The following is a 21,561-nucleotide window of genomic DNA, read 5'->3' as shown; positions in this document are numbered from 1 at the left end:
TTTGCACTCTGTGAGCAAACTTGTTAAAACTAATAGAAAAGGGTATGTGGTGAGAGGTTGAGGACTTTAGGTAAGTTTACACACTTTATATTTTATACTTTAGAGCAGACTTTCATACTTACACTTACACTCTGTGTATTGGTCAGTGCAACCCCTGTATTTTTTTTTTGGGGGGGGTTATACGAGATTAGTCTTTTTTTATTCTATTTGTTAAGCACACCCACCTTGTCCCACCCTCTCTATATACTGTTGTATGATTGCAAGCATCAGTAAGCTGTAAATAAATCCCTTTTTGTCAGTTCCACTCTGACTCCTACAATTTCTTTGGTTATCGTGTTATCGTCTGTTTCACTTACACACTGACCAGATGTGTGTTTCTGTAACCTTCCACTAGAGTGCAACATACACTTGAAAACTGAAGCAGAAATTCATTTGCTATAGAGAAACAAGTTGTCAGGAAGTTGTTTTCACACCTTCACTGTGAGTGTTAAGTGAGTGAATTCTATCTTGAATTGATGATGGTTAGGGTTGATCATCTTATTTCAATGTAAATTGATGTAGTACAATATATTGAGCTATATTACGATACTGTAAGATAGACCATATGTTACGATTTAATTTTAAAAGTCCAATTTTAGGACAACTGTCGTGGTATAAAGAACACACCACCATATCCCTAAAATCTGAGTTAAATAGTTTTTAATGCAACCAGAACATTGAGACCTGCATTAGTATTTATCACTAGAACATCAGAGCCCTCAGTTTATATTTATAACACTGCTATCTAGCCGTTTGGGGTTTAACCACAACAATCGATACAATACTGGAAAGTAAAATATCGTGATAGGGTATTTTTAAACATTTTCTTGTTTAAGTAATGTATAACAATGCACCACTGATGATGTCATTAATTAATTAAAAGTCAGTACATCTGTTCACATACTGATGAAGAAAAAATGTCACACTCTCATTTTATTTCAGCCTTTTGTTGTAACAGCATATTAACTTTAAGTCAATAAAAATGAAGTTTTACTTGTACCTCAACCTTTTACAAATAAACTATTGTGTGTTTGATCATACTGTCTGTTCTGATAGTCGTCCTACTCTGTGCCAAGACCAGTGAGTAGACCTGAACTGAAACATACTAACACATACAAAACACAAAATACCTATGGACTCCGATAATGATAAAATATGTTCTCCTCCGTCTCATTTAATAACCAGATGGTCTGTTGCACACAGATGTGTTTAAATAACAGATAATAACAGTCCACACTGAGAAACTGTACTGCTCCACATCACTGGAGGGAGCTCTGAAACAGCAATAAGACACTGCTGCATCCACACAAACTGCAGAGTGTCTGATCTTGTGTGTGGCGGAGTAGCCTGTAGGCCTACATAGTGATACACAGTATAACAGTATAACACTAGAACCGACATACACACGTTCTTACACATCTCTGTGCTGTACTATTGTGCAGATAATGATAATACCAGTAAATAATATTAAGTAAATGATAAGTAATCATAACAATGATCTGTACATAAATGAGAAGTTAAGGAATATTAAATGATTAAAATCGATATCAGTATGAATGTCTCAATACACCATGAAGACCCTTATGTTTCTGGTTCTCCTGGGAATCAGTCTACAAGGCGCAGCAGCAGGTGAGTCAGTTGATGGCCTGTGATGTTGTGACAGGAAAGGGGGAGAGAGAGGAGGGGATGACATGCAGTAAAGGACCACAGTTAGGATTCGAGCTCAGGGCCAGCAAGGACTCATCCTTGGTACAATATTTAGTGCATAGGCGCCTGGATAGCTCACCTGGTAGAGCTGGCGCCCCTGCACTAAATATTTAACCCGTTTGACATTTTATTTCAGCATAAATACAATTTTTCAAGACAGAATCATCAGAAATATTAAAGTAAAGAGTTTCTGGAGCAAAATCTTCATCTATAAATGTATTTCTGTGTTTATTGACTGCACAACAGAGATTATTAGGATGTTTTGAATCTACTGTAGTTCTTTTTGATTCTGTGTGCAGGACAATAACATTGTTCAGTGATTTATAAAACTGAAATGTTACATTAATGTTTTCTTACAGTGACTCACTCTCTGAAGTATTTCACCACAGGCTGTCATCACCAAACACAAGTGGGATAATGACAGAGCTCCGATAGCACAGAAAAAACAATACCTCACCCAGATTTGCATTGACTGGTTGAAGAAGTATGTGGACTATGGGAGGAGCTCTCTGCTGAGAACAGTTAGAATCACATGACCTGATGTAGTTTAATGGACACAACAATCTTCATCTTTCTCTTCAGTTTCTAACCAACAGTAACATCACAATAAATATCACCAACATACAGAGACTCACTCTGTCTCACTTGACACACATTTCTCTTTCTCTCATTCTCTCTCACCTCTCTTTATCTTTACTATACCTCCATTTTCTCTCTCTTTCTCTCTGTCTGTCTCACACGCACTGTCCCCCATTCCTCCCTTTGTAATCAATCTGACCTCTCTTCATCTGTCTTTTTCTCTTCTGTCCTTCGCGCTTTTTCTCAGTTACACATCATAACAATAGAGCACTGACAGGTGAAGTGAATGCCACTGATTATCATGGCTCCTGTCAGTTGGTGGGATATTTTAGGCATATAGGGATATAATATTTTGTCCTTAAAGTTGATGTGTTAGAAGCAGGTAAAATGGGCAGCTGTGGGGTTTGAGTGACTTTGATAAAGGCCAAATAGTGATGTCAAGACGACTGGGTCAGAGAATCTCCAACACTGCCGCTCTTGTGGGGTGTTCCTGGTCTGCAGAGGTCAGTACCTATCAAAAGTGGTCCAAGGAAGGAAAAGCAGTTTTTTTTTATCATATTTTAAACATTTACTTAAAGCTTTCAGCAGTCTGCTCTCGCACAGCAGTTGCACTTTTACCTTAAAGGTGCACTATGCGATCCTGCATGACGTCACTTCTGTTGTCGTTCAAAGTAAATACCAAACAGGTATGGACCGTGGTTTGTTGTATTTTGGTTCACAGCCCATGCCCCTAGTGTTTGTTTGACGTTAACGAGCCCTGTGTTGTCTCCCAAGACCGGGTTTTTTCCACAGTGTATTCAGGGGGCAGACAGCTAGCGGATCAAGGAGAGATGCCTACGATTTGAGACAAAAATGAAATCGCGCTGAAACCATGCAAGATCGCATAGTGCACCTTTAATTTAAGCATTACACTGACCAACTTGATTAGCATGACCTGAGAGCTGTACTATGAAGGGAGTTGGACCTATTCTGATTTAACTCTGTGTTATCAAGGAAAGTCTGGATTGACAAACTCTGATTGCCTACAATGGTGTTAAACGGTACTACGGTAGTGATTAAGATGTTAGTTAATTGGGTCAAGAAGCAAAAGCAAGAAAGCAAGAAAGTGAGCCTGGAGAGTTTAAATGTGTATTATGTATTGAATTAAATATTATATTAAATTCAATAAGAAAAGCAGGGATGATGCCTGAGAACTTTATGCCCTGAATTAAAATATGCTCCCTAAAGCTTCAAGGCTGAAGGTCAACCTGTGTGAATGTTATTCTACTGTTAGAATAAGTGTACAGCCAGTTGCACCAATCACCCTCTGGATTCCTCTCGAAATAAACTGTTATGTATAAAGGTCTAGTCTATGCATATTAAAAAGTATTTTTATATTATTAATTACCTGCGACCGCATAAAAAGACAGATTTTTGTTAGGATTAAATGGGACATTACAAATGCATTCTGGCCCTAGAAGCTGGCATAGATACTGAATTTGATGAGATTATATGATCAGAAGAGAATTGATATCTTTCATACAAAACATCATCAGGGTAAACTAGAGGATTTTGAATGTTTCTTAACACCCCTCACCCTCCACAAAATTGTGAGCGGAGGAGAGGGGGTTTATAAGGTAACATCAAGTAAACCATGAAGATAAATAGACATAGAGAGTAAATTGCCATGACAACATACCTCGAGTAAAACGTATCACCCTTTTGTAGTACAATAAACCTGGCAGGCAAAGAGTTACTGCTGAAGTCACGTGGATAAACCAGTTAGGTGAGAAACAATCTCACCCACCCATTTCCAGTCACAATAATTTAACTCTGCCAGATAAAAACAGAAGATAAAACAGCTGAACCAGCTTGCACAAACGTCTTTATCAAAATGTGACGCTCACGAAATGTAAGGTCACATTTTGTGTAATTTTGTTTGCTATTATTGCCTCTTGGTAAGAGCAAAAGCTTCCTTTATATGATACACTCAGAGCTATTCAGTGTTACCAGCAGGAGACAATGTGGTGCTTTGCTTCTCCTCTTGGACTCACCTTGCGCACAGACTCTTGTTTACTTCCTCATTCTGCTGAGCAAAGCTACACGGAATAGAAGCAACGGTCGCCTGTCTCATTCTTTCTCCTGTTTTACAGGAACCTTGTCTGTTTACAGGTACTCTGTCTGAGACCTGTTACAAAATCAAGATGAAAACCTTATTTTTGTTGCTTCTCTTCTGTCCCGTTTTATCAGCAGGTAAGATCATATTTTAAACTTTTACTCAGCAGTCTGTTCTCGCACAGCAAGTTTCACTTTTAACTTAATTTAAGCATTACACTGACCAACATGATTAGCATGACCTGAGAGCTGTACTGTGAAGGTAGTTGGACCTATTCTGATTTAACTCTGTGTTATCAAGGAAAGTCTGGATTGACAAACTCTGATTGCCTACAATGGTGTTAAACGGTACTACGGTAGTGATTACGATGTTAGTTATTGGGTCGGTATCAACCATTGACAGAATATAAAAGGTGTCAACTTAATCTGAAGATGTGTTCACATTAAAGGGGCATTTCCAGCAGCGCACCAAGACTGTTAATAATGTTTAATGATAATATATGGATATGAGCTGTTTAATTTAACTATAGTAGGGGCCAACAATGACAGGGAGGCCGCTCATTGTTGACAGAGTAAATTCATAACATTACAGGACTGAAGTTTCACTTTTACGTCAACTTAACACGGACCGAATGACAACCTGCTCAGAACAGTTTATATATAGAGTAAACTGCCATGAAAATGTACCTCGGGTAAAATGTATCCATCTTTTGAAGTACAAGTTAACTTGGTAGTCACGAAGTCACCTGGATAAGCCACGTTGATTCGTAGTACAGCCCTCTGTTTCAACTGAATGATACTAAAAAACAACACACTGAGTGTGATGATGATGTGTGTATATTTATACTGAATGTTTTTTTTCCTGCAGTGAAACACTCCCTGAAGTTGTTCGACACTGCATCTTCTGGAGTCCCAGACTTCCCAGAGCTTGTCAGAGCTGCAGTGGTTGATGGAATTCTGGCAATTTACTGCGACACCAACAAACAGATAGTAGAGCCGAAACAGGACTGGATGAAAAAAATATTCGAAAACGATCCTCAGCACTTGAAGTTGTACATTGGAGACTGTTTTGAAAAACAGCCAAACTTATTCAAAGTCAAGATGTACAGTTTGAAGCAGCACAGCAACCAAAGTATAGTCCACTTTTTAAACTGTTCTGTCTTGATGCAAAGACGTCAATTTCCTGTGAATATTGTATCAGAGTATTAATTTACTGATATTTTTATGAACGTTTTATACAGTTCTCTCTTGCTTGTGTATTTCCTTCATTTTTAACACCATACATACTTAATCTACTTCTTTTTTGAAAAGTAGAGTACTTTTCTAATGCAGGACAAGGCTGTAGAAAGTCAAGTGTTCAGGACTTCAAGGTTTAGATCTTAAATAAGAACCTGACTATTAAAAATAATAATTTCTTCAAAGAAATGCTGAGATGATATAGGCTTACTGTATATATTTTTAAAGTTTTATTACCCTCCATAAAATCAAGAAGCCCTTGCAAACCTTTGTGAAGCTTTGGCAACCATTAATGAGCGTCCTGTCCCACAGATTGGGAACCACTGCTCTACAAGGCCTCGATATAACAATGATCTCACACTATAACATTATTTTACACTTAAATTTAAATAGCAATTAATGCAATATTTGTAAGATCATCTTTCCACTGGAGATTTCATCTGTACATCATTATGCAGTCTCTGTTTCTGTCTCTCTCAGGTGTCCACATTTTACAGAGTATGAGTGGCTGTGAGTGGGATGATGAGACTGGAGAAGTTAATGGTTTTAGTCAGTATGGCTATAATGGAATGGACTTCATATCTTTTGACCTGAAGACATTGATGTGGATCGCTCCGAAACCACAGGCTGTCAGCACCAATCTGATGCGGGATGCTGAGAAAACTAGAATAAAATACTGTGAGAATTACGTCACTCACATTTGTCCTGAGTTGCTGAAGAAGTATTTGGCCTATGGCAACAGCTCTCTGAGGAGAACAGGTACACATGACCTGATGTAGTTCCATGGACACAACAGTGTTCATACAGCCTCAGACTGTGTCTTTGTGTTCTTTTCTTTCTGTGTCAGTTCCTGAGTGTCTTGCCAGTGGTTACTCTGTTCTTGTTCCTGTTGTAGCAAGAAGTGACTGACATCTTTGGGTGCTCTGACTGTTACTTAACCAAACCTGTAAAAGGAAAAAGCTCCCCAATCCAATTTTATTAGCTCTCTCTCTCTCTGCAGATCTTCCCTCAGTGTCTCTCGTCCAGAAGACTCCCTCCTCTCCAGTCAGCTGCCACGCTACAGGTTTCTACCCTGACAGAGCCTTAATGTTCTGGAGGAAAGATGGAGAGGAGATTCATGAGGACGTGGACCACGGAGAGATCCTCCCCAACCACGATGGATCCTTCCAGATGAGTGTTGACCTGAACCTTTCATCAGTCACACCTGAAGACTGGAGGAGGTACGACTGTGTGTTTCAGCTCCCTGGTGTGAAGAACGACGTCGTCACCAAACTGGACCAAGCAGAGATCAGAACCAACTGGGGTAAGACTGACATTAGAGTGTGTTGAATGGGACTGCATGTCTGTTGGTTGTTTGTGTTTGTATCCATCTACAGCTAACCTCGCATTCTAGTGGACCTCAGGCGAACCCAGGACGATCAATAACAATATCAATACTGTAGTCTATGCATCTTATACTATACTAGTAGTCCACAGGAACAAACCCATACGTATGTATGAATAAACTGTTGAATGTGTGACCAGGGCAGTTAAGCGCCCCGACAGCAAGTGCGACAACGCCACCCTGGGACTTTCACCCAGAGAATACCCACTTTCACAGGTTCTTATAGTACAGAGAAAAAGGAGCAGATATGTGAATTTCCAGTTTTGACCACTAAATTTATTTACACAGATTTAATGTCACTCAAAAAAACAAAACAATTTGGGACAGGTTAAAATTTACGATTTATTACCAAAATATACTTATATTCACTAAACAGGAAATTACCAGTACAAGGGGGAGGGGAGGGGGGCTGTCAGGGAGGCCTACAGGAATGAGGGAGTGAGAGAAAAGGGGGGTCTCCACCACCAGTAGGTACAGGGAAAAAGAGATCACACACACTGCAAAACAATAAAGCACATAGTTAGAATACACAGCAACGTAAGCATGCACATAGAACCCAGACAGGGGGAAACCCTCCACCCAGTAACCCACCACCTGTAAGCCTATGACAGCCCACCTGTACAAACACTAAAAAGAGCTCCACTATATCATTAACTCAAAAGTTTGGTTTATGAAAGATGATAAATAAATCCGACAACTAAATTAACCAAGAAAACAGACCAACTATCAAGAATTAACAATCTATACAGTAAAACAAGGTAACCATATGCAATAAATACATTTGTAGAAGGGCAAAAACAGCAGTAGCCAGAAGACTACATCATGGGAACAGACACCATGTTCCAGTTCCTACTGCGAGTTACATGAACAATTTATCCAACAAGAATCTGGCACATACACACCATACCCTTCTAGTGGAGGGAGCAGCAACTACCTTCAATTAGCTCCCATATTCCTGCCATTACACCTTAGTTGGGCATCGGCATCCCTCAAACAAATGTAGAGTAGGGTAGGGTGAGGCAAAACCTACTGCTGACTGCTACACAGCTATATTTAAGGACTGAGAAGTGATTAGTCTCACCTGCTGACAATCAATGATTGCAGGGTGTGGCTAAACTAGAGTGGGGAGGGAACGCTACCCATCACAATCGGATGGATGTACTTCTGTCCTTCTTTATCTGTACTGGTCTTGTTTTTATTTGGTTGCTTTCTTGTTCAACAGAGAAGTCCAGTGACATGACCGTGCCCATCACTGCTGCAGCAGTTGTTCTTGTTCTCATCCTCATCACTGCAGTTGGACTCATGGTTTACACAAAGAAGAAAGGTGAGAGAGAAAATGGAAAGATTTCAGTTCAGTATCTTTTAGTCTTTGAGTTGATGCTTTTATCCAGGTTGCACAACAGAAACAAGCATCAGTTCCCTGCACCACAGAATTCAAAGCAACCAACAGTAAGCAGTGTCAGGCTCAGAGCCTGTGAGTCATGATAGTTTGACCTTACCAAGATGATGTGGGAGAGAAGTGATGAGTAGTTTTAGTGAGTAGAAGAGAAGATCATATTCACTGGGGATAAGGTGAAGAAATAATTTGTCTTTTGTTTTGATTTCAGCCAAATGCCCTCCATCTCGTAAGTAAAACCTGCTTTTATTTTTTTTCAACTGATCTGACACACACTTTATGCTGTAGATTAAACAGGGTTTCACATTATTGTGCAGATGAACTTTTAAAGACTGTTTCCTGTATTTACTGTTTATAAAAGTTGAGTGCAGGATGAGAGGACTTTCACTGTTTGACGCTGTTTGTTTCTGACCTTACAGCTCCTGACGACGGATCGGAGCTCTCTGAGAAACTGAATCCAGAGACCTGATTGCGAAACGCACTCAATGAAGTTCCTTCATATAACACGTGTCACTTTACTTAGCTTTACAGAACTTAGACTGACTAAAACATGCTTTCTTGTCACAAAGGGATGTAGTAGTTTATGGTTTTTATATGTAAATGTTAAATGTAATCTTTTATTTCACATTATTATAATTAATATTCTAAATCTAATATAAAAACAATTTCTTCAATCAATTCTATTTCTTTTACCCTTCATTTTACATTGATGCAATAATGTTTTAGATACCATAAATTACTGTTTTTGATCATGTTAGAATAGTATTTTATGGTTTTGGAATAACTACAAGAACTATAGGTTTCTGTAAACACTGTATACAATTCTCAAAATCACCTCTTGTTGAAAATATGATCTTTTATAGGTTATAGATTTGGTGCGACAGGTCAGAGGAAAACTTTCTCATACCACAGGTTTTTCAAACGAGTAGCTTTTAGTAAGACTAGTGTAAATAGATAGACAGTGATGGTGGTTGGACTGCTGAGCGGGCCATTGCATTCACATGAAGTTGCAGTTTAGCCTGAGCAGACACAATGTAGATATAAAGCCATGTCATACAGCAAAGTATCTGCTGTTTGCTTGAGTGAATGAAGGATTTAAAGGCAGCTTAGGTTAGGTCGGGTTAGAGATGCAGTCAGTGCGGTCATTTATGACGGTACAGTCTGATACCCACTGTAGGGCTTGATGATAGGTAGAGACATCATTTCACATGAATACTGGGCATGATGAAAATAAAGGTCAAAATCAAATGTGTATATCTGTACACATAAATGTGTATGTGTAATAATGAGAAAAACCTTCATATCTTTCAATTATTATTATGCAATTAAGAATTATATTTACATTTTATTTTCCATTTTTCGTGCAAATCAATAATTTTTGGCTTTTTTCTATGACTCACTGATTTTTGTTGTTGTTGTTTTGGAAGTATCATAAAGGGGAACTATGGTTGAATTAGCCTGCCTTCTTTGGATGTGATGTCAAAGTGGTGATGTATTTTCTGAAGCTACAGTATGTTAAGCTCTCTGGCCTCCCATACAAATGGATCTAAGTGGACTCTGATGTGGTGTGTTTTTATTCCAGATTTGGTCTTGGAATTGAAAATACTAAATTGGTGGCAAATTGTGCAACTGCCATTGTTGGTGTTTTCTCTCTGTTTGGATTTGTTTTTTTTGTTTTTTTATAAATCAGGTTCAGTTTGGTTTCCATGGGTCCACTGCCGACCTCCACTCAAAGGAGAAAACTAGGTTTAGTGTGTTTCCTACAACAAAAGAGAGGAGGGTAGAGCTCAGATGCATCCATGCAAAGTAGACCTTTCAAAAAGAAGTGTAGCTGAAAAATCTAAAATAAATGCAGTAGTTTGTGGAAAGTCTACTTTTGCTCTGTGTTAGCAAATCTCTTATATTTTAATACAAAAACTATCAACACTGACAGCGAATATGTCAGTGTGACACTGAAGAGTATTAACAATGTTAGGCCCATACTGTCCAAAGTCATGATTTTTTCAGGCCAAATGAAATTACAGTGGTGGCCAAAAGGTTAGAGAAGCAAGTTTATGGCTAAACTGTGGTCAGACTGTGCTGGGCAGCTTCCAGGTATGATGAACCCCTTAAATATATAACTTTTTAAAACTCCACAACTGTAGCCCTTTGCTTCTGTTCTGAGCTCATGAGTTATGTTTAGAAAGAAAGTGAAACAAAAGATGAAGTAGAAAACTGAGAGGAAAAAAGATGTTAAAATATACGATTATTCAAAGTAAGTATTTGGGATGGAAGTTAGACGCGAAATATATACGATCGGCATATAACAATAAACTCTTATATACAAAGGTAATGCATAAGACTAAATCATTAAATGTCAGCACTGTTACTATATATTACCCTATATAATTTATATCACCCCTGAAAAAATGCTTGATGCTTTGTTGTGTAATAATGCAGAAGGAGGTCAGTCAGAGAAAGTCAGTGTTCCAACTATTTCTGCATCAAAAGATTTGAAACTTCACAAGTCAAACTTAACAGACTCAGCACAAACTCCACCTTAAATCTATGGGGCCAAATCAAAAGCAAAATAAAAACAGAAGCAGGTTAAGCAGGTTTTAATTAACATCTGATGTGTCACATTTTGTTTCTCACACTGTGTTCTGGACTACCTGACAGACAAGTAATAACAGATACAGCAACAACAGGCAACTGACATATAAACACACACAACCTTTCAAAAATGATGTGGTTCCATACATGTTAAGAGTTTATAATACTATATAAAATAATAATAAAGTGAAATTCTTATTATTCAGAGTAAAGCTGTTGTTCACCTATAGGGATCATTAACTGGTGAACAATTCAATTCAATTCAATGAGCAAGCAATTGGCGACGGGGGCAAGGAAAAACTGCCTTTTAAGAGGCAGAAACCTAGGACAGACCCTTCGGCTCTAGGTGGGTGGCCGTCTGCCTCGAACCAGTTGGGGTGAGAGAGAGAGAGAGAGAGAGAGAGAGACAGACACGGAGAGAGAGAGAGAAAAGACAAAGGTGCACAGCAACAACTACACTAATAGTGACTGATGATGATGAACATGAAGAAGATGATGACGACGACAACAACGATGGGGGATAATGAGCAGTGATTATAGTAATAATAGTAACTGTAGTAATAATAATAGAATAATAATAATAATAACACTAATATCAGTGATATTAGCAATGGGAGTCAAGCAGGACCATGGCAGGAGGCTCCACCAGGATCCATGAGAACCTGCGAGACGAGAAAGCACAAGAACTCCAGGGAAGAAGTGAAGTTAGTAACATGCATTAATGGGACATAAATTCAGAAAGAGAGAGAGAGTGCATCATGGGAAATCCCACGATAGTTCATCAAAGAGGAACGTTTTAAGCCTACTCTTGAATGTGAATGAATTGAAAAAAAATGGAATCTGGTTCCACAGGAGAGGAGCTTGGTAACTGAAGGCTCTGGCTCCTGTTTGAAGGTGAGGAGGAGGATTTTAAATTCTATTCAGAATTTTACAGGGAGCCAGTGCAGAGAAGCTAGTACAGGAGATATGTGATCTCTTTTCCTAGTTCCTGTCAGTACTCATGCTGCAGCGTTCTGAATTAATTGGAGCGTCTGAATGGACTTATTGGGGCAACCTGATAATAAGGAGTTGCAGTAATCCAGACTAGAAGTAACAAATGCATGGATCAGTTTTTCTGCATCTGTCTGTGACAGGACACCTCATATTCCAGAGAACAAAGACTCAGTCAGTGAACCAGGAAACATCATTGCACTGAAGACAAAGTTAACATCAGTTGATTCTACCAAGCTCTTTGGTTCTTCTTCTTTCTCAAACAAAGACAAAGTTATTTATGTTGCTCCTCTTGTGTCATTTTTTTATCTCCAGGTAAGACAACATTTTACAGCTTTCCTTTAAGTTCTTTCTGTTACAGCAGTTTCATTTGGCCCATGAGCTCCTGTGTAGAGCAGAATTAGTGTGTGAAATTACAGTACCTTCAAAAGAGCATTCATCTTACATAGACTACTGACAGCCTTTAACTTAACCTCAGTGAACACAATCCAAGTACAATATGTTTTAAATCCTAATAATAAAATGATGTAAAAATAAAACTATATGTCAGTTTCTGAAGAAATTGTTGGCATCATGTGGTTCGGAGCATCGAACTACACACAACAAAATTGGATCATTCTTAATTCACACAGTTTATTCTAACAGCTTTTACTCTGCAGTGTATGTATGGGGCTCTAAACATAACATAATGGGTACAGACACACTGACAGAGACATTGGTACCTGTTTGACAGGTGATACAGCTGTGCAGTACTACCTGAGTACCTGAGGTCACATACTGACGCTGTGGAAGAAGGAGGCAGTCCTTCTGTCTACACATCTCTCTCTCACCTCCTCGCAGCTCGGTCCTTTACCCACCCGACTTCATCAAATCAAGACGAAAACGTTATTTTTGTTGTTTCTCTTCTGTCACGTTTCATCAGCAGGTAAGATCACATTTTAAATGTTTAAGCTCTTTGCATTTTGTTCCTGTGCAGCACCAGGACACACTAATTAGTTTACTTGATGATGTTTTAACTGAATCATAGTGAATACATCATATTTATAATGACTGTGATAATGATGCATGTACAGTATATTTATATTGAATGTATATGTAGGTATATGTATGTGTAATGTACCTTGTTTTTCTTGCAGTGAAACATTCCCTCAAGTTTCTCTTAACTGGATCTAACGGAGTCCCAAATCTCCCAGAGTTTGAAGCAGTTGCACAGGTTGACGACACTGAGGTGGTTTACTGCGACAGCAACAAAAAGATAGTAGAACCAAAACAGGAATGGATGAAACAATTATTTGAAAAAGATCGTCAGCACTTTGAGTGGTACACTATGCAGTGTTTTTCTATGCAGCCAAACATCTTCCAAACCGCGATTTACAGTGTGAGGCAGCCCTTCAAACTTAGAGGTAAAGTATTTATGTATGTTATATGTTTTACTACTAAAGTGCTAAAATTGATATAGCTTGTATTATGAACACATGAGCATATTACACACATCTGCAAGGTAATTTGAGCTTGGACTGCATCTGAGACTGCAGGTGTCACACAGGTGTGACTTTATTTTAATAAGAGTTTAATGTGCATATAATTCAACATACCCACTTTGTATACTGCCACTGACAGTCATCTGTCAATTCATACAACAGTAGCTACTATTGTAACTTTTAGCTGTGGAAAATAAATTGGGTTTCATCACTCAGATAAAGTGCACTGATTATCTGCTCTTGAATCATGATCACACCACAAGACACAAGTGTCACACAATGCACAATATTTATAAGATCATCTTTCCACTGGATATTTCATCTGTATTCTGTACATTGTTAATTACTGTCTCTGTTTCTGTCTCTGTCTCTCTCTCAGGTGTCCACATTTTACAGAAGATAATTGACTGTGAGTGGGACGATGAGACTGGAGAGGTTAATAGTTTTATGCGCTTTGGTTATAATGGAGAAGACTTCCTATCATACGACCTGAAGACATTGAAATGGATCACTCTGAAACCAGAGGCGGTCAACACCAAACTGAGATTGGAACGTGACATTGAGTACGATGAGCACATCACTAAGATTTTCCCTGCGTGGCTCAAGCAGTATGTCAACTTCAGCAAGAGCTCTCTGCCTGGAAAAGGTAGGATCACTTGTTGTTTCATGGACACACCTGTTCATATAGCCTGACTGAACTGGCATTGTGTTATCACTCCAATCAGCCAGAAATTTACTTTTCTTAAGAATAAGAGGTAATGGGTCTTCTTCCAGGGAGGTCACCAAGTAGAACCACTATGTTTCTACAGTAGCCCAGAATGGACAAACCATACACTGGCTGTAGATAGGGTCAACATGATGACTATAATGTATTCAAATAGTTGAATGTAACTAAATCCTACACACTGAAATATTTCCACTCAACATTGACACTGTGATTGAGAACTTTACTGAGAACCATAAAAACAGGTAGTGAGTTTCTTCAGTGGTGGTGTAGTTCTCTTTTGTGTTTATATACAGCCAATGTGGAAGTTGTGTAGAAAAATGGGTTATTATGTAGCACCATCATATGTTTTTATAGTTTCTAAGATGGTTGTATGGACCTGTACATGTAGTGCATTTACCTGAAAGAAAAGTATTTTACATGTTGTGAGTTTAATGTATTTGTTGTGTCTTTAGTTCACTTAAAGGTACTCTAAGGAGTTTTTGACCACTAGTAGTACTATTGAGATTTCTGTTTACAAGTAGATTCCTGATTGTTTGTATCTTGTGCACATACACAAGGAAGCATCCTATAGCATATAATGGTAATATGCCAAGAAAGGAGAAGTAAATATGGTTCTCATCATTCTCTAACCCCCCCCTCTCTCTCTCTCCAGAGCTTCCCTCAGTGTCTCTCCTCCAGAAGACTCTCTCCTCTCCAGTCAGCTGCCACGCTACAGGTTTCTACCCTGACAGTGCCACACTCATCTGGAGGAAAGATGGAGAGGAGCTTCATGAGGACGTGGACCACGGAGAGATCCTCCTCAACCACGATGGATCCTTCCAGATGAGTGTTGACCTGAACCTTTCATCAGTCACACCTGAAGACTGGAGGAGGTACGACTGTGTGTTTCAGCTCTCTGGTGTGAAGAACGACATCGTCACCAAACTGGACAAAGCAGTGATCAGGACCAACTGGGGCAAGACTGGGATCAGAAGTAAGGACAGTGGGAATTCACATTTAGTTTATTTTACTCGATATGCTGCACATGCATTTAACTTTTGCTGACCTGATGTGACCGTCTTCATTTCTTCAGGTTTGTCAGTAACATTGACATTTTTTAATTCCCATAGAATTCACTTTCTCTACTGTCACTGTGGTAAACTGTTGTGATGTGTTCTCACTCTGGTTCAAACAGAAACTGTAGTTTCCTTTGGCGCACTATGCATTGCACTGGGCCATCTTTTTTATGGGTGTGTTAAGAATTCTGCCTACTCTTCCTGGTTATCTGGATTCCTCTGGACTGCCTGGACAAGATCATACAATCTTACTTTATACTTACAGCTACACTAGTTACATGTTCTTTCCATACGATAATAGGAGCAATTGCATTTCTGCACACTTCTTTGACCCAACAGTAGCTGTAAAACGTCTCCTTATTCTGTTGTTAGTGCCACACAGCTGTGCTAAGCAATGGTCTTACTTCCTCTTGTCTTTTGCTACACTGCTGTGTTACTTCCTCTCATCTATCCAACCTGTTCTAAGCTGAGCACTTTGTCTTGTCTAGCTGTCTTAAACCTTCTATTACAAGCAGTTCTCCATGGGGTAAGACTGGTATCAGTTATGTTGTCCATTAAAAAAGACCTGGATAATAACTACAGAGGTTAATTATATCAGCCTTGATCTTTAAATTGTAATCCCTAACCTAGGATTGATCGGATAGATAACAGGATAGACCTGGTTTACAACTAGGGTCTTATTTTCATAGTTTCGGCCATCGTTTAATTCACATTTAATACCTGGGTACACAGTGGCATTGCTACAACTAATTGCTACACATCAACTGCAAAAAACAACATGTGACAATGCATCTCAGGCAAAAGTAACAAACTATGCAACAGATTGTTTTGCAGGGAGTAATAAAGTAGTGCAGTACTTTTTTTAAATAACAACTAATGTGTAACATTTTTTTTTAAAAACAACCCCAACACTGGCTAGTAAATGTCAGTGTGGAAACCAAAACTCTGCTCCTCATACTTCAATACTAAAGTGAATCCTTTAAACTAAACATATTTATCTCCTTCCAGTGGGAGAGACAAAGTGTGAATGTTCTGTTTTGGCTCCAGTTTCTCCCTCAGAGTTTCCTGCTGGTGCTGTTATTGGAGTTGTTGTAGGACTGCTGCTGCTGGCACTCTGCATCACTGGACTCTTCATCTGGAGAAGGAACAAAAATGGTGAGTGAAGCCATTTTTTACTGTTAAATTTAACATATGGGTTGAACTCAGGGATCATATGATTAAAACATATTGATTCTTAAACTGCATTCAAATAGTTAGAATCTGTAATTTCACCTCTGTCACTAAATCTTACACACTGGTAATTTAAAGCAGTGGTTCCCAGCCTTTAACCTTAAGAGATCCCTTGTTCTTTTATAAAGTGAACTGCTGACTGAAGTGACATATTTTATGATTCTTTTATATTATATTGAACAGTAACAGTACAGGACAACTGATAAACTGTACAATGAACCTAAATAGTGAACACAATAACTGCAGGAAGTTTGTGTAAAATAAGTTATTTGGATGATTTTTGAGAAGATTATTAGGGACCGAGCCAGCGACCGCTGGAGGTCCCTATTGTATTTGCTATGTTTCTTCTTCCCTATTATTATTATTTTAAGCACTTTTGATTGGGTTTTTGCCCCCCTGAATATATACGAAAAGTAAATTTTATTTGGCAAAGAGGTCAGGCCTTGATATTCTGTGCGTCGCTTTCGGGTCGGCCACTAGTTGGCGCTACTATCATGAAAAGTGCGTTTAGGCTAATAACTTCTGCATAGTTTTGTCACACATTCAAAACTCATATCCACACGTTCAGTGATTAGAGCTGAATCTCCCCATAAAGGCCACGCCCACTTCCGCCTTGAATTTTTTACAGCAGAGCGCGAAATGTCCATGAACTACTTTTTCGTGTTCCTCCGTGGCGTAGCATCAAAGTCAGCCATTTTGATTTTTTTTGGTCATTTTTTGTGATTTTTCGTGTTCCTCCTAGGGAATTTATCGGATCTACTTCAAAATTACTCAGTACAGTCAAAAAATGGTGCTGATTAAAAGTTGTGCTATTTGAGACTGTACATTGAACGGCGTGTCTGTGGCGTGAGGTCAAAGTTGGCCACTTTGAATTCTGTGGTCATACAAACTGATTGAAAAGTTGAGCTGTGACTGTACATTAAACCGCGTGCCAGTGACAACTTGTCGATTTCAGCTGATTATACATAAAATAGTGCTCATAACTTCAGTGTGCAATGTCCAATCTCCGATAAACGGCATATATTCTGTAACAGTCTTGCCCTGAACACATCCTCATAACTTCAGCGTACGAGGTCCAATCTCAATGAAACTTCATGTGTGTTACAACAGTCCTGCCCTGAACTTGTCTACATGACAATATTAAGACATAGTGATAGTGCCACCTACTGGCAACAGGAAGTAAGCGCTGCGTGGTGATTTTGAGATGATTTACGTGAAATTTCATGTTTTGGTCCGCACGTGTAATGGCGGCACGGGATGTGGCCGCAGCACGCCCCGAGTTGCATGGAGTGCGGTCCCGCTCAACACTGCTTGCAGCTTTAATTTCTTATGAATTCAGATCAGAGATGAGTTTTCCTGATCTTTTTAGAAATCTTATTTAATTTAAATTTAAACAATTCTTCATTTATATTATGTTTTTCAATTTTTAATAATCACACCGATTTATTTTTGACAAAAAAATGTCTTCTCCCTGATGGTTGGTGATTGTTCTAGTATTAACTTTGTTGGTTGTTTGAACTTCACCGTGCCCTTATCCAGTGAGTTCATATCATAAATAATACACTTTAAAAATAACAATTTAATAATAACAGTTAATGCGGAGATATAGACCTTCTGTATGTTTTTCAGAAAAGGTGTTCTTACACCTCTTAAAATCATGAAGGTGTTGCAACCCCTGTGAAGGGGCCAGGAACCCTAGGTTGGGAACCAGTGCTTTAAAATATACTTTATTTGGTATGAAAATAAAAAGGGGTGAACTGACTGAAAACATAGAAATTCTCAGCAGATGTACTGTTAAGTCAGAGTTGATCTCCAACGTTTATATTAAAAGAAGAAACCTGTCAAATTTATAATGAATTTCTTCAAAACATGCAAACATGTTTTATTCATACTTTCAGGAATTCTGATTTAACTTTTAATACTGTAATCTCTGTTTGTGTATTCCAGGATTCAGACTTGCACAGAGTAAGTTCTCAATCAATTACTTATAAGTATTAATAATTAATCAATCATGCCCATTCCCGTCTCTCAAACATAATTATATCATTTCAAATTCAGACTCTTCATCATTGTCATTGGACAGAAATTCAGCTCCTGTCTGATCACAGTGAGTATGTCATTGTTTCAACAGTGCTGTGCACACACTGGCATAATCTACAATCTTCATCCTGTATTTCACATGCAGCTGATTTTTATCATTCACAAAGACATTCTGCATGAGAAAGAACTTCCACAGTCCATCCATTATAACTACAGGAAGCACATTTTGATTTACTTGTAGTCATATTTTAGTAATGAATTGTTTTAGTTGTAATCTAGTTTTAGTTGACTAAAGATTGTTATCGACTAAAACTACAGTAAATTTTGTTGACTGGGTCAAATGAGTTTACGGGTTTATTTAATTTAAAGTTGAATGCATTATTTAAATGTTTCTTTAGAATTTCCTAACTCATTATATGCTCCCGGAAAAAATTATTCTATAGAATAGTCAGAAATTAGTCAAAATTATTTAGATCCTCTACATTTCCATTTAGTACCACTACAACAATGTAGTACTACATGTAATTACTATTTTATATACAGTTAGGTAATCTGGTCCAGTGATTGTAGAGAGGCCGGAGATCATCAGAGTGTTAAAGAAGAAAAAATCTAGTTCTTATACACATATATTGTATTAATTTCAAGTCATAAGTCAAATATAAAGTACCGTAAGATGGTCAAATTTCACTGCTGCCAGAAACAGATGAATGACTTTACTAAAATGAATAATGTCCAATATGAACTCTAATAAGTTTCTAATAGTTTTTCAACTTTTCATTCTTTAATTTGATTTGACAGATTAAAAGAGTGAAGATTAAAAGAGGACTCCAGTGATGTTACTGCAGCATCAAAACCTTTTATTTTCTAGAGAGTACTTATTTGTAAAAAGTCTTTTTTTAAGTGTCAGTCAGAGCTGACAGAAGCATTAATGTAGAGAGAGACACAGTCATGTTCAGCCCTTTAGTTATCACATGATGGATTTCTGTTTGATGTTTCCACTTTGGAAACACACTAATGAATCCTCTGTCTGCATTAAACTCCATTGTAAACTACTGTCTTTCAACTGTGTCACAAAATCAAATCTATCAATCTGAATGTCTTAGCCCCAACATATACCACTGAGCTGCTTGTGCAATATGAAACTGTGGGGCCTCTGAGATCTTCTGGAACTGCTTTTTAACACTCTGAATGTGTATATATCACAGATCATTTTATGGTTATTTGTTTCATGTTTACTGTTTGTTATGATCTGTTCTTGTCTGAAGTACTGCACCTTACATTTTGTGTGTTATGGGTTATGGTTAGGGTAAGTCTGTTTTCTGTGTGTGTGTGTGTGTGTGTGTGTGTGTGTGTGTGTGTTTTAAATCCCTCCTGTTAATCCAGATATGAGTTATTTTACTTTTGATTAACAAATAAAAATACTTTGGAAATCTAATTCATGTTTATTTTATTTATTCATTTATTTGTTCATTTTTGAGTTGGTAGTCTGTTAAGGATTCCTCCAGTTCATGAAATCCCTGCAGCACCTGAAGGCAGCAGGACTGTATGTTGATACCAGCATCAGTGCAGAGCCAGAGCTCAGTCTCATTGAGTACAGTCATTCACTGTATTAACGTTTATTAAATCACCTGAATACGACAACAGGCTGCTACTGTGTAACCATACACACCTCTACACCCATCTTTCTGGTCGGTTATAACAGAAAGTACAATGCGTCAGTTTGTACCTTTGTAAAACTGGGCCTGAATATAAAATGACCATAACTGCATATTATTAAAAAATATTAATGATAACTTTTCTTAAATCCAGTAATAAACTTCTGCTGAGGCTCATGTCCCACCAGCCTGAAAGAGCATGACGCCACAGGACATAATGCACAACCAGGGTGTAAACATCTACTGCTCAATGTCAGCAACACCAAGGAGACACAGAGGAGTGATAGAAAGTATTCTGACTGGAAACATCACAAACTGACATGGGATGTGCACGGCCCAGAACAGGAGGACACTGCAGCGGGTGATTAAAACCACTCAGAAGATCATTGGCACTCAGCTGCCCAGCATCAGTGATACTGCTGAGGTGAGACGCCTGCACAGAGTCCAAAGGATACTAAAAGACAGCACCCACCCCAGACACACCCTGCTGCCATCTGGGACGAGGTACAGAAGTTTCTGCTGCCGGACCACCAAACTGCAGAGCAGCAACACCTCTCTGATTTTAATGCTTTTAGTCTCATAGGTGTGCAATAAAAGTCCAAGAAGCCTGTGTGTTATCATTACAATTGTTATACTGTTGTTCAAGTGCTGCATTAAATGTAGCAGTTTGTGTGATATGTTACAGTAAAATAATTCATAAATGCATCGTCCAAAAAGCCTACATAATAAATATTGTTACTGACATCAAATATGAATGTACTTTACTAATGTAGTTTAGGTCCAGTGTCACTCTGGGGTTATGTGTTAGTTGATATTGTGTTACTGCAAACAATACATGTAACAAGAGAAGCCTATTATTATTAGGTTATTATTACATTTGTTATTATGCAATATGTTACAGTACATTCATTCATAATTGCCACTAAATATGAATTGACCCTATTGGTGTAGTTTAGACCCTGTATTTTACCTTCAGTGTTGATATTTATGTAACATTTTATATGAGTCACAGTGTGATTGGAGAATTTCTGAAATTAGCAGATTTAATGTAATTGTGTGAATGTATGTAGTTAGATTGCCCAAAATTCAATTGTTCAGTTCATTTTACTGAAACCATCACCAAAGTGATCAAGTAATCAAATGAATGATTTGTAATATAAATATTATTCTCTAGGTCTAGAATAATACTGGTCTGGTTTAAATAAACCAATTATTTGTGAAAACAAAACTGAAGCAGTAGTAGTTGTGATTAATGTGCTTCATATGTAAATCTAAAATGTAGGACTAATAGTTTATTTCATGTTACAAATAATATTGTAAATCTGTTTTGAAAACCTTTCATGAGTTTTTAATGTA

At 38.0% G+C, this 21,561-nt stretch overlaps 2 protein-coding genes and 1 long non-coding RNA gene across 3 annotated transcripts in view; all 3 read left to right on the top strand.

The window, feature by feature from the left end:
• The first annotated feature begins 4,362 nt into the window (after positions 1 to 4,362).
• LOC127357502 (major histocompatibility complex class I-related gene protein-like) lies at positions 4,363 to 10,303 on the top strand. Its single transcript, XM_051389735.1, has 7 exons — positions 4,363 to 4,557; positions 5,288 to 5,551; positions 6,136 to 6,414; positions 6,656 to 6,958; positions 8,262 to 8,363; positions 8,647 to 8,664; positions 8,855 to 10,303. The coding sequence occupies exons 1-7, from the start codon at positions 4,509 to 4,511 to the stop codon at positions 8,902 to 8,904; spliced, it is 1,065 nt and encodes a 354-aa protein (XP_051245695.1). The 5' UTR covers positions 4,363 to 4,508; the 3' UTR covers positions 8,905 to 10,303.
• Positions 10,304 to 12,935: 2,632 nt separating this feature from the next.
• The window catches only part of LOC127357500 (major histocompatibility complex class I-related gene protein-like), a gene marked incomplete at its 5' end in the record, with an annotated part of 50,212 nt that continues 41,586 nt past the window's right edge, over positions 12,936 to 21,561 (top strand). Inside the window, one exon of the mRNA XM_051389733.1 lies at positions 12,936 to 12,942. Coding sequence (XP_051245693.1) covers positions 12,936 to 12,942 — 7 coding nt within the window. The remainder of the gene's footprint in view (positions 12,943 to 21,561) is intronic.
• LOC127357507 (uncharacterized) lies at positions 18,457 to 19,928 on the top strand. Its single transcript, XR_007882267.1, has 3 exons — positions 18,457 to 18,475; positions 18,569 to 18,617; positions 19,349 to 19,928. It is a non-coding gene; the product is annotated as an uncharacterized LOC127357507 (long non-coding RNA).

Source organism: Dicentrarchus labrax, unplaced genomic scaffold (genome assembly GCF_905237075.1).
Source record: "Dicentrarchus labrax unplaced genomic scaffold, dlabrax2021, whole genome shotgun sequence".
Classification (NCBI taxonomy): Eukaryota; Metazoa; Chordata; class Actinopteri; family Moronidae; genus Dicentrarchus; species Dicentrarchus labrax.
The sequence above is the reverse complement of the archived record's forward strand: the minus strand, read 5'-3'. Positions and strand labels throughout refer to the sequence as shown.

Excerpts from the sequence above, each read along its gene's own strand:
- LOC127357502 (XM_051389735.1), top strand. The coding sequence starts at position 4,509 with ATGAAAACCTTATTTTTGTTGCTTCTCTTCTGTCCCGTTTTATCAGCA. Across the intron at positions 5,552-6,135 it reads GAAGCAGCACAGCAACCAAA|GTGTCCACATTTTACAGAGT; the intron begins GTATAGTCCACT and ends TGTCTCTCTCAG. Across the intron at positions 6,959-8,261 it reads AGAGATCAGAACCAACTGGG|AGAAGTCCAGTGACATGACC; the intron begins GTAAGACTGACA and ends CTTGTTCAACAG.